The following is a 12,212-nucleotide window of genomic DNA, read 5'->3' as shown; positions in this document are numbered from 1 at the left end:
TTGGTTAAATTAAAAAACCACTTTAAACTGGAGTGATCGGTAATTACCTTAAATCGTGGGCCACCCTCTAAGTATGGCCGAAAATGCGATACTGAAAACAACGGCAAGTGCCTCGCGCTCGGTCGCGGAATAATTGCGTTCGGCGCGGTTTAACGAGCGGCTCGCGTACGCTATCGGATGCTCCAGCCCGTCCTGCATTATTTGGGTCAAAGTTCCGGCCACGCCATACCCGGACGCATCACAATGTAGAAGGAACGGCTTCGAGAAATCTGGGCACGATAATATCGGTGCCGAAACTAAAGCCGACTTAAGTTTTTGAAAGGACTCCTGAGCTTCCCTCGACCACGCGAAAGGAGGAGCATTCTTCCGAGTACTCGTCAAAGCATTTAAGGGGGCTGCGAGGTCACTGAAATTTTTAATGAATCTACGGTAATAAGATGCGGTACTTACAAACATTTTAACTTCCTTACGGTTGTTAGGAACGGGGTAATCTACAATAGCTTGAATTTTGGAAGGGTCGGTATGCAGTCCACGCTCGTCTACTACATAACCAAGGTATTTAAGTTCCTTTCGAAAGAACTGTGACTTCGCAAAATTAATAGTTAAGTTAGCAGCCGACAAACGGTCTAATACCCTATTTAATAACGCAATATGTTCTTCAAACGTCTGACTAACTATTATTATATCATCTAAGTACACAAAAAGCCTGTCATTAAATTCGGGTCCAAACAACTTATCCATTAGACGCTGCTGGGTACCAGGTGCTCCGGTCAACCCGAAACACATGACCTTAAATTGAAATAAGCCACGTTTAGGCACCGTAAAGGCCGTTCGTTCGCGCGACGCCTCATCTAACGGAATCTGCCAAAACGCGCTTTTTAAGTCAATTGAGGACAGGAATTTCGCGTCCCTCAACTGGTCCAGAATACGTGATATATACGGTAACGGATATGCATCGCGTTTACTAACCGAATTCAATTTGCGACTATCCAAGCAAAAACGTAGCTCCCCATTAGACTTAGCTGTAAAAAGGGTAGGATTATTCCAAGCACTAGTACTAGGTTCAACTACGTCCTGCTCTAGCATCTCATCTAATTGACGGTTAAGCTCTACCAGACGGTGTGGCGAGATCGGATAATAACGTTGTTTAATCGGAGGACTATCACCGGTATCTATGGTATGGGTGAGCAAGTGCGTACGCCCCAAACCTTTCTTCTCAAACGAAATGTCCTTGAAATTACGAATAATCCCGTCCGCTATGGCACGTTGATCAGGTGTCAACTCTTGTAAGGAGCACAGGTGTTTTTCGGGCACGACCTCATTCACGGTAGTGTCCGGTTCCTGGTTCCCATACTGACTAAACAATTCCGGTGCGATATTGAACGCCTTAAAAAAATTAACACCGAAGATCATACGTGTACCCACGTCCGGTATTACATAAAATTTAATTTCGCGTGTTAAATTTTTAGCTTTAACAACCAAGTACATACACCCGATTATTCTCGAACGAGTTTTATTAGCCGCTATAATATGAGTATTATCCGTGGCAGAAACCAACTGAGCTCCTAATGACAAAAATTCCCTATGCGAGTTCGAACCTATAATACTGATCCCTGCCCCAGTATCCAAAAGACCACGAAAAGAACGACCTAAAATTCCCACCGACATGTGAGGTCGCTCGTCTTTATTCAAAATGAACCGACTCCGAACCACCGAAACGGGAAGAGACATTAAAGTACTAACTATAAGTGGGTAATCAGGACAGTCTGGATTAACCCCAATGTCCCCCATAATATCTTCACCAAAATCGACCAAATTACATGAGTTCCCACGCTCCAAATCGTGGGGACTCGACATTCGGCGGTCCGGAATAATTAGTTTTTTGAAACACCAGGCACAGCACCTGCATCTGGCGAAGTAGAAGTAGAAGCTCTAGGAAAACAATTGGGACAATCTGGGTAAGACACTCCCGCCCTACCACATTTGAAACAAACTACCCGTTTAGACTTACACTCCCTCAGACTGTGCGTATCTACACGACAACGAACACAGAACGGCTTCTCCAGCGGATTGGCTGCCTCAACTTTAGGACGCGAAGAGGTTTTACAACTCAAGTCTGCGGCCAAGGTAGACGATGAAGGTCTGGGAGGCTCCACAAAAGCATTAGCCCGCTGCCAGCTGTCCTCAAGCACGCGACACACCCTCTTCAAATCCTTTAAGGTAGTAACCGACTGAATGGCCAAAGGTACCGTATACTCCGGGCGAACATTAATTGAAACTATGTCAAATTTCTCCTGATCCGACAATTCCGTATTCAAACGACTGAAATAATTCTGCATAATGCTAATGTATGTAGAAATGTTCTCATTAGAACCCTGAGTACGATTTCTAATTTCTTTCAATAAGCGCCTGTCATAATCGAATGGCAAAAATTCATCTATTAAGACAGCCTTCAATTGGTCCCAAGTGGACACCTCAGTGCGTATACTGCGATACCACATTAGCGCGTCCCCATCAAATAATTCTACGGCTGAAGCTAAAAGCCTGGCTTCCGTAATACGACGCGAAGCTGCCAACTCCTCAACCCGCTGTAAAAAGGCCTTAACACACGTCCGACCATTAAATTTAAGATTTAAAGAACTAACTGTTTGATATTTATTAAAGCACGAGGTAGCAGGAGCTGTCGATGAAGTTTCAGGTTGGGCAGGGCTCCCCGAACCTTCCATCGCATCATCGAACCCAGCATTGGAACGAGTCGACACAAACACCGATAGCATATTATCTAACTTTGAATGGATTCGCATGAGTCGATCCGTTAACCCCGAGTGCAAGGTGACATCAGCGGACTCCTCCGGGTTAATCCGTGTTAAACGATGATACAAGTGATGCCCTAAAGCCTGTACCCGGTTAAGAGACTTTAAAGTTATTGGAGTCTTGGCGGCCGTGGTCAAGTTTTCCAACTCAGTCAATTTATTTTGAATTATAGCAAGCTCCGGCGAAATGTGCCCAACATACTCTTCGATATCATCTGATGGTAAGTCCCTCGCTAACTTCCTAATTTGCTCCCTCAATCCCTTTACATCGTCTGCCGGAGTGGCATCTCGTACCTTCACTTCATACTCTAGTTCATCTTTATGCAATAAATTAAAGTTAATGGGGCGGTCCTCCATTTTAAAAAATTTAAACTTATTGTACAATTACAATTAAGTTAACACAAAAGATTTTTTTTTATGTTGACGCTAATAACCCTATGACAATACCCCTATTCGGGACACAGTAATGCATGCAAAAACAATGTAAATAAAGATTTGAAACAATAAAATTGACCTTGTGTGCTCGGCCCAATACACTTCTACTAAATAAAATTATTAACTTTACTATTGTACACAATAGTACCCAAAAAATAAACCTAAGAGGTAAGTTATTTATTTTTAATATATCTGGAATTTAAATACCAGCAAGAATGTATATTTAAAGTTTAGACTATTAATATTAACTCTTATCACTAACACTATTCAATTTGTATAATAAGTATTCAATTGACACATGTGCTGTTATCACTAAAGGTTATGACAGTAAGTAGAATTAATGCTACAACAAGTAGGTACACTAAGAAAAAAAAATGTTCAACCATAAATTCCTTTAGCTAACTTCTATGTGACTAAAGGTAGCTCGCTATGAAGGCCCCGCGATGGGTGACACTGTTACCAAAATTATTTTAGGGGGAGAGAAAAGAAAATGCAACCACTATAATTACAACGTTTATTCTATTAAAGAACCAAGGAAAGTATTACCCGGGCCTTATGGGCCTTGCAAACACTGCAGTTATCTTAGACTAGCTCTTAATTTTATCTATTTTGAGACTACACTAGGGACGAGAGAGCGAATGTGGGTTAGCGGCTAAACTATTATGGTTGAACACTTTTAGTCGAAAATTTACAATTTAACTAGAATATTGTTGGGCGCCGTAGAGGTAAATTAAAGATTGGAAGGAGCTGACCTGATCCGCAGGGTTTAGGGTACCAACAACACCGCCACGTCGTCACCCTCTCGGTACAGGCCAAGGCAGCACCCGCCGATCACCAGTCAACGCGGTTCACCGAGCACACACGTAGGTAGAACCCGCGCCAGGCGGATTTACAGGTAAAATTGTAGACCCTGGAAAGGTTTTCAAATAATAAGACAAGAGTACACAACGCTTAGTAACGCTGGAACCTAAATAACTTTGCAACAAAATGGAGTCCAGACATACATAATTTCGAATTTGGAACGGCACGCGTCAGGTCAAGGTTAACATTTGACCAGCGCGGCTAAAGGTTAACTCTTAAAAAAAACAAATAATACTTACTCGCTGTGGAAAAATGGCCCGCAAAGGGTGCTCTGCAACATATGTCGACACAAGCGAGGTCTATAAAACACGGCCACAAAGGCCCTTAAATTTGGGGCTGCATGTGCCCCACTTTTTCGCCTGGGCTGAAAATAAAAATCACCACACTATTAAACTGAATCTTACACACAAAACTCGTCGCAAAAATCACTAAAATACTCACTCAAAAGGGAGATTTCTCCCGATTGGTTTAGAAATCGCCTGAAAAGGCTTCTTTTTAGCGGAACGACAGGAAAGAAAATGTCCGACCTTCATTTTGGCAGGAAATGACAGACCAAATGACAGAGTTGCCATAGCCCGAACTGGATTCGTGCGATCCTAGGTGATTTTGAAAAGAAAACATTACCTTTCTTCTTTACTTTATTTGAACTAATATTAAATAGAAAGGAAAAACAATATTTGAAGACAATTTTAATTTACAAACCCCTTTCGATTAAAAAAAAACCAAAGATGTAAGAAGACACCGAAATTATTTTTAATCTAGCAACCCGGACCATGTTGTTATCGACTGAGCTCGCTAGATGGCGGTAAAGGTATCAAACGAAGACGGGTCACGTACTAAACAGTATTGAAAAAATGCAGAGTTAAAATTTTATTGTTACAACATATTATGTTTTGACTGCATACTTAAGCGTCCCAAGATAGCGTCGACCGGACAAACACATTCAGATCGCGTAAACATTGAGATAGAGGAACTTGACGCCAGACCAGAGTCCTTTAATTATTGTGTTTACTCCCACAGAACTAGATTAGGCTAAATATTGGCTTAGCTGGGAAGATTAGTTTAACTTTATTTAGAAACGTTATATAAGGCTGTGATTAAAGTTTTCTTAATATATATGTAGAAAAATACAGTGAAGAATATTTACGCATAAAATGTGGCTTATTTATCGGGTTTAGAAAATTAGGAAAGCTTTCTCAGAGTGAAATTAATTTCATCAAATGTCGCCTTTAGACCGCAGTTTTGATGAAACCGCTAAAGTGTAATGAGAAGCGACATTACCCGTTTTACGGCCCGTCGACATTTTTATTGAGGTAATTTGCGATGCGGAGTAACGATCATGATTGATTTTTAAATCTCAATTTCATAATATTGTATGATTATTTTTATGACTACCCATGAATTTTAATTGAGCTCGTTTAACTCATCTATAGCTGATGAGACATCGCTTAATACAACACTTAATAATAATAGATTAATTTACATAATCGACAACAAACCGATAAGTCTGTAGGTAAGTATTTTTTGTGAAGGTCGCAAATGGAATGAGTGTGATGGGCACTCTCAGCCAATAGCTCAATTAAGTGTTTAAATGACAGTATTTTTACTACCTAAAGGAATTATTTTATGCAAGACAATTTGGGTACTGATTAGAATTAACTTATTGTAGGTTGGTGGTTCTTTATATTATTTTGATTAAATTACCTACTATAAATATACCTTTCGGTTAAATTACGTGATATTTCGGTAACTTACAACATAACGACATCGTGTTTTACGGTACCTACAGTGTCAAACAGTTTCTGAAACACGATGTTTTCTCTATACCTCTATACAAATAAATATGTATGTGTAATAAATTGAAGCATAAAATAATGGAGTAGACTATATTTCATAAGACGTTAAGAAAGGTGCCATACCTTGTTATGTGTGTATGTTTATTACGTCGAGCTCTCGCAAAATTCTTGTTACCATTCTAGTTTTATCCGATAAATCGCTAACAGACGTATTGAGATAAGGTTGGAATCGTAACGCCGGTTCGTGCTTTTTTTGGTTTTTGTATATCCTAAAACAAATATGACCGGCTACTTTTTTATGTTGTAGAAATAGGCCGTTAACCAATCTATTTATTGAAAGTTTCTTCAAACCTAAAAATTAAATGGAAAGATAAGCTTTACTATAAAACAAATACTTAAGGATAAACCTCTGACCTCTGAGTATTTGTTCTGGAATTTATGTTAACACGTATTCCGGTATTACAATCAAAAAGTTGAACGGCATCCCATTTGTTAGCAGCAACCCTAGTTGTGAGCAAACACCGGCCGACACGTTCAGCTCGTATGTTAGAGGGACTATGTACACAGCACAATGGGCTCCCTTCGGTCAAATTGAATACACACCCCACTAATCCACACTAACAGAAACAAATAGTACCTAAATACTTACATACAAAACACATATATTTTCATAAACATTACTGAAACGAAATATGTCCCCAGCATAGACATTACCTACCTACATACTTAGGCAACACTGAAAGCTCTTAGAAAAGGCCACTTACAGCAGCATAATATATCCTTAAAGAGACACATAGTTTATGAAATATAATTCTTTATACACTGTTGAGGTAGGTATGTCATTCGGTTTTCATTTGGATTTCATATAAAACCTCTGACGACCTGAAATCGCCATACAAAAAGGATTTTGGGAGATGAGTCATGTTAATCCTTGTTAAAATTTGTACACGTCATCAAAAAGAGTTAAAGCAGGGGAGACCTAATTAATCCAGTTTTCTTCATTCCAAAAACTTTTAGTTTACCCCTCGTAATTTTTTTATTTGAATTACATTTTTTAACGAAAATCGAGTCTTTTTTTACTGAATAGGCAGTGTAGCAGCATCCGTTACTCGTATTCATTCCTGTCCCAAAATTCATCAATCAATGGCTTCAACAATGAAAGCACAAAAAGAAATAAAAAATATATTGTTGGTCTTGTAAATGCTACAGCCTTAACGAGGAAGTCTACAAAGAACATGGCTTGTAAAAAATTTCGTTTACGTCTCGAGGCTACGTAACCATTCAGTAATGGCGTAGCAGATACAATCAAAATACCTACAATAAGGCACATGTTAAATAAATTGCCTGGTATATCAAAAAGCTGTAAAATTCTTAGGTACTTATTGCAATTTACATGGGCATTAGAATTTTTTTTAATATTTTTTAGGGATTTGATAGGATATTCTAGGTTTTCCACTGACATCCTCAGTGCAGCGGCTATCAGGCCAGTTCGAACATACACTGATATCAGAATAACATTTAACTGATTTCATTTATTTATCTTGCGTTTCGCTCGTATTTACCTACTTGTACGTACCTCCCGCCTACGTACCTACTTTGGGAGAGACGCACGATAACTAAATAACATGATTCAATGTCGTATTGGCCTATATTAGTAGGTAGGAAGGAACTTCTAACAAAGAAAAAGCGAAGTTTAGTAGCGGTATGGATCAACCTGTTACATTGAACTATTTAAAAGTAACCCAATATTTGTCATGTCCAGGAAGCGGTCAGGCCACGGACGTGGAGGTGAAGCTGACGGCACCGAAATGGGTGGCGCGCGGCGGGTCGGCCACGCTCCGCTGTCTCCACCAGGTCCCGCCGCAGCTCCTCTACAAGGTGGAGTTCCTGCGCTCCGAGTCCAAGCTGCTCCAGTACGTCCGAGAGCGAGTGCCTCCATTCACTAACTACACATTCCCTGGGGGCCGGTTGAATGTAAGTCATGTATGCTTTTCAACTTGAAAGATCCTTGACAGATTCAGTGTAGTGGACATTAGAAGCGCTGTAAGGAAAACTAAACTAATGAAAGCTAAAGTAATGATGAAAAATTAAGAAGCATTCAATATTTTTTATTATATTAAATGAACTGCAAACTTTTAAACTTCTACATTTACAGACTTTACAGTAGTTTCTTTTTGTACAAAACGTGTAACTTTTAGCCTAGGTGTCGAGATTTAGCACATTTAAAAGACCGGTTTCGAAAATGTTCACACAGCCAGCTCCGTAGGAAAATTTCCCATTTTTTAATGAAAAGCGTCGACGTAAAAACAACTTTTTGCTACAAAGCGCCTTTGCCTAGTCTGGCAACGAAGCCGAGCGAGCAGACACCGTGGATACATTTCTAGCTATATTCGAGTATATAGCTATCTATCCAATTTAATGAAAACTATGAACAAGTGCCAAATTGACAAGAGTGTCTTATCTGAAAAACCCTCAATTCCGGGCATGTATAGTTGTATGTTTCTTTGGATTCTAGGGCCTATTTAAGAATAAACGAATACAATTGAATCTAGGGCGGCTAGTGGCAACACCTGCGCTGCAAAATTACTGATGCTTGAAACTCTCATTCCCGACGCTGAATATAGTTTCGCACTGCAAAATTCTAATGTGCTTAAGTAAGATCAATTAAGGCAGTTAATTAATATCTACAAATTACCTGAGATATAACGTCGTACAAATTCGAACGTAATTTTACGAGTTATTTTGCTGTTACGTCAACGGTAAAAATACGGATGTAGACAACTTAATCAAAAATATGTCCCATAGTTCTTAATTCACTGACATAAGAGTTATGGGACATATTTTTGAAATGATTAGTACCCCCATATTTTTACCGTTGACTGTACAATGATATTGGGTCTGTTATAACGATTACGCGCTTGTTCCTTCAGGATATAGACACCCAGATGTGACCTCACATTTTTCTTAGTAACAAAAAAAGTTTTAAGTAAGTAGAATGTTTTTGCGAGCACCTACTTAACTAATAAAAGTAATTTGACAAAGTTTGTTCCCACAAAGTGCTGGAACTTGACCCAAATAACAGCTCAAACGTAGGAGAAGTAATGGAACTAAGGCTATAGATTTATTTTAGCTTTGTTCGTGAAGTAAAGTTAATGGGTCGGTATTGATTACACCAACGAAGTACTTACTATTGGATAACTACAATAGAAACGAATTACTAAGACAGCACAGGCCACAACAATGATCCTGCTTTTAAAGATGTTATTATTTTGGGTTTGAATCATGGTAGAGGAATTTTAGAAAAGAAAGAAAGAAAGAAAATACATTTATTTACGTCAAACCAACAACTTAAATTACAAATTTAATATAGAGACATAGACGTTAAATAGGACCCCCACTCAGCGTAATGCTACGACGGTAAGCCGCAGCGCTGATTTTCAGTGGGGACCTAACTTATCACTAACTTAAAACTAATAAGAAGAAAATCAGAATTGATAACACAAACAGGAGGAAATAAATATAACTGAACTAAAAGATAACAAATGTGTTGAGGCCTACCGCCATAAAATAAAACAAATCCCTTTTATCTATATGACTACATATATTTATGTTAACTTAAAAATAATTACTATTTAGCCAAAACGATTGTTCAGTGTTTTATATATTTTACAGGGCCCACTGTATTATGTAAGAGATAAGTGAGAGAGTTTATAATATAAGTAAGAGTTTCGTTGTCTAGTAAGTACCAAAGTTAAGATTTTATTAACTTGCTAAATTATGCATACTTACCTATTACATTAACTATAAATAACACAATAAATAGTAATAAAACAATATTTAACAGTATTTACCTATATTAGAGACTATAATTTTGCGACATTCTTGCTAATTGTTGTTTAAAATCAGTCAACAGTTAAGTCGCTAATCACTTCCAGAGTTGCCAACTTTGCAACTTATTTTAGCTACATGTGCGTCCTCTATACGATAATGTCGTACCTATTATGTATATTTTATTCATTTTATCTCTTACATTATTTATCTTCTTCCACAGTACGCACTTTATTAGCTTGTTTACTCTTATTAAGTTAGAGAACTTCTTGTCTTGAGAACATGTTGTTTGTTACTTAATAAATATAATTACAAAGTTAAGCATAATTATCCCGGCTGTGAAATTAATTAGAATATTAGTTTAAGTAAATAGCTTTTTGTTTGTTTTACTTGGAGTGTTTAGATGGAGTGAATTAATGCTAAACCTAATTTAAGAAAGAGGACAAAAGAGCTGGCAGCTTCCTCTCTCAACGCATAAGCGTTGCGATCCAGCGAGGAAATGCTGCCAGCATTTTTGGCACTATGCATATCTAGATATAGATTTTTAGGTATTTTTTTTTAGGTTTAGTTTTAGTTTTGTAGGTAGTTTTAATTTTAGGTTACTTTTTGTTGTAAGTTTGGTGAAGTCAATGTACTTATATTTTAATAAAATATTACATAAAAAAAAGATATTTAGGAATATTTGAAATGCTCCTCATAGCGCTTTCTAGGTTTGTAAAACCAATCTAATCCATAATCCGTAGACTTACATACAACGAATGCATCAGACTTAACCATAAAGACAGAAAACTAGGCCTTAATGGGATTAAACAATTAAGCCGGTTTGGTAACTGTTAAATATCAAATGATATTTTGTACGTAAATTCAAAAACTTATTGGTATAATCCAACCTGCGACTTTCTTCATACATTTGTTGTGTTTCAACTGAGCTTAATATACTCGTATTAGTGGATATTGTAACATATGGATACTTAATTACTTACACAAAAACGTTATCCAGTTATTAGATTTCTTTTCTAAATCCTTTTTATTACTACTTACTCCGTTGGCTCAGCGACCCAAAATGAGACTTGGCCTCCGACACAAATCCTCTTATTAGTAACCAATATTTCTTTTTACATTATTTAATATGGAAAGGACATTATAATAATAACATACAATTTTTATTTACTACAGAGCTTGTATTGTGGTATCTCGCTTTTTTATTTAAGGTGGTTCTCCTTGCTCGATTTTCATACAACTTTCTTGGCACCCTAGCTCCTATTATATAGGGTTTCTTCACTTGTATATGTAATGTTTGGGTAGTATATATATTTCTGTCTTCGCTTAACGTAAAAAAATACTAGATTTTGATTAAAATTATTAAGAAAAAAGCCTTTGAATATTGGTAAAATTTTGCCTCATTGCTTGTTTGTGAGAGTGATGCTTATAGTATCGGTGTAATTCTAACATGGCGACTTCATTTGACAAGTAATCATTTTTAATTTGTCAAAGGTGTAACAGATGGCAATTTAAAACCGCAACACAGATTACCTGTGTATTTTGTTTTATTTTCACTCAATAGAGGGAGGTATATTTAATGCACAAAGCATGTTACGAGTATACCTACTCATTTAAGAATCTCCTTTCTGATATAATTTCATTCCCAGATTTAATATAACTTAATAATTATTATGATTATTACACAATAAAATACATTTTCTCAAACATGCAATGAAATATTGATGTTATGTTCCTTATAATAGGCTGCGAAGTATGACGTTTCAGGTGCGGCTAGGACAAAAGGTATTTAATGGAATTTCATACAAATCTTGCAGGCCTAGGCCGGCAAAGTCCTCTTTTTTAATTTTCATTTCACAGATATTTGTGACACAGCATCGTGGCATTCATCCATTAAAAAAAAAACTAGAGGCAGTATTGGCTTTATGGTTCGTAATGACACTGCCACTACGCATATATAAAAAAAAAAACAAAAAACAATGTTTGCTATAAATTGCAGTTTTATTTGTATAAAATCAACATGAACTTAATAAATAATACATTATTAACCAAATTTAATAGTTTTATATTATAAATTTAACTACACAAATAAAAACATTTAAAATATTTCATCTAAACCTTAGCGGTAAAAAGGTCTACTCAAACACGCGTAGTTATTTTTTTTAAATTGTTATGGAGGTAAAGTTGAAAAATTTTCATTCTGTTTTATTGGATTTATGGTGCGTTGTTGATTTTTTTACTTTAATATGAGTTCCGACGAAATAATTAAATTGATTGTAATCGTAGGTGTTGGAATTGGCAGCGTAAGCAGAATTGATTATAAATAACTTGCTGCCTCTGCCGCCAAGTTAAAGACGAAGTATGTATATGGTTGCTTAATGCTTATGGCAATTTTATTATTTGAGAAACTAAGAAAAATGGCTTACAGTTTATTAGAAACAGTTTTGTGGCATATTTTAAATTAATGTAACTACAAATT

The 12,212-nt window shown here is 36.9% G+C and overlaps 1 protein-coding gene across 1 annotated transcript in view; it reads left to right on the top strand.

The window, feature by feature from the left end:
* LOC134663301 (uncharacterized) overlaps positions 1–12,212 on the top strand; it is a 75,013-nt gene that overhangs the window by 41,270 nt on the left and 21,531 nt on the right. Inside the window, exon 3 of the mRNA XM_063519703.1 lies at positions 7,668–7,879. Within this exon, the coding sequence (XP_063375773.1) occupies positions 7,668–7,879 (212 nt within the window). The remainder of the gene's footprint in view (positions 1–7,667; positions 7,880–12,212) is intronic.

Source organism: Cydia fagiglandana, chromosome 1, assembly GCF_963556715.1.
Source record: "Cydia fagiglandana chromosome 1, ilCydFagi1.1, whole genome shotgun sequence".
NCBI classification, from domain to species: Eukaryota; Metazoa; Arthropoda; class Insecta; order Lepidoptera; family Tortricidae; genus Cydia; species Cydia fagiglandana.
Note: the sequence above shows the minus strand (reverse complement) of the source record. Positions and strands in the feature narration are given on the sequence as shown.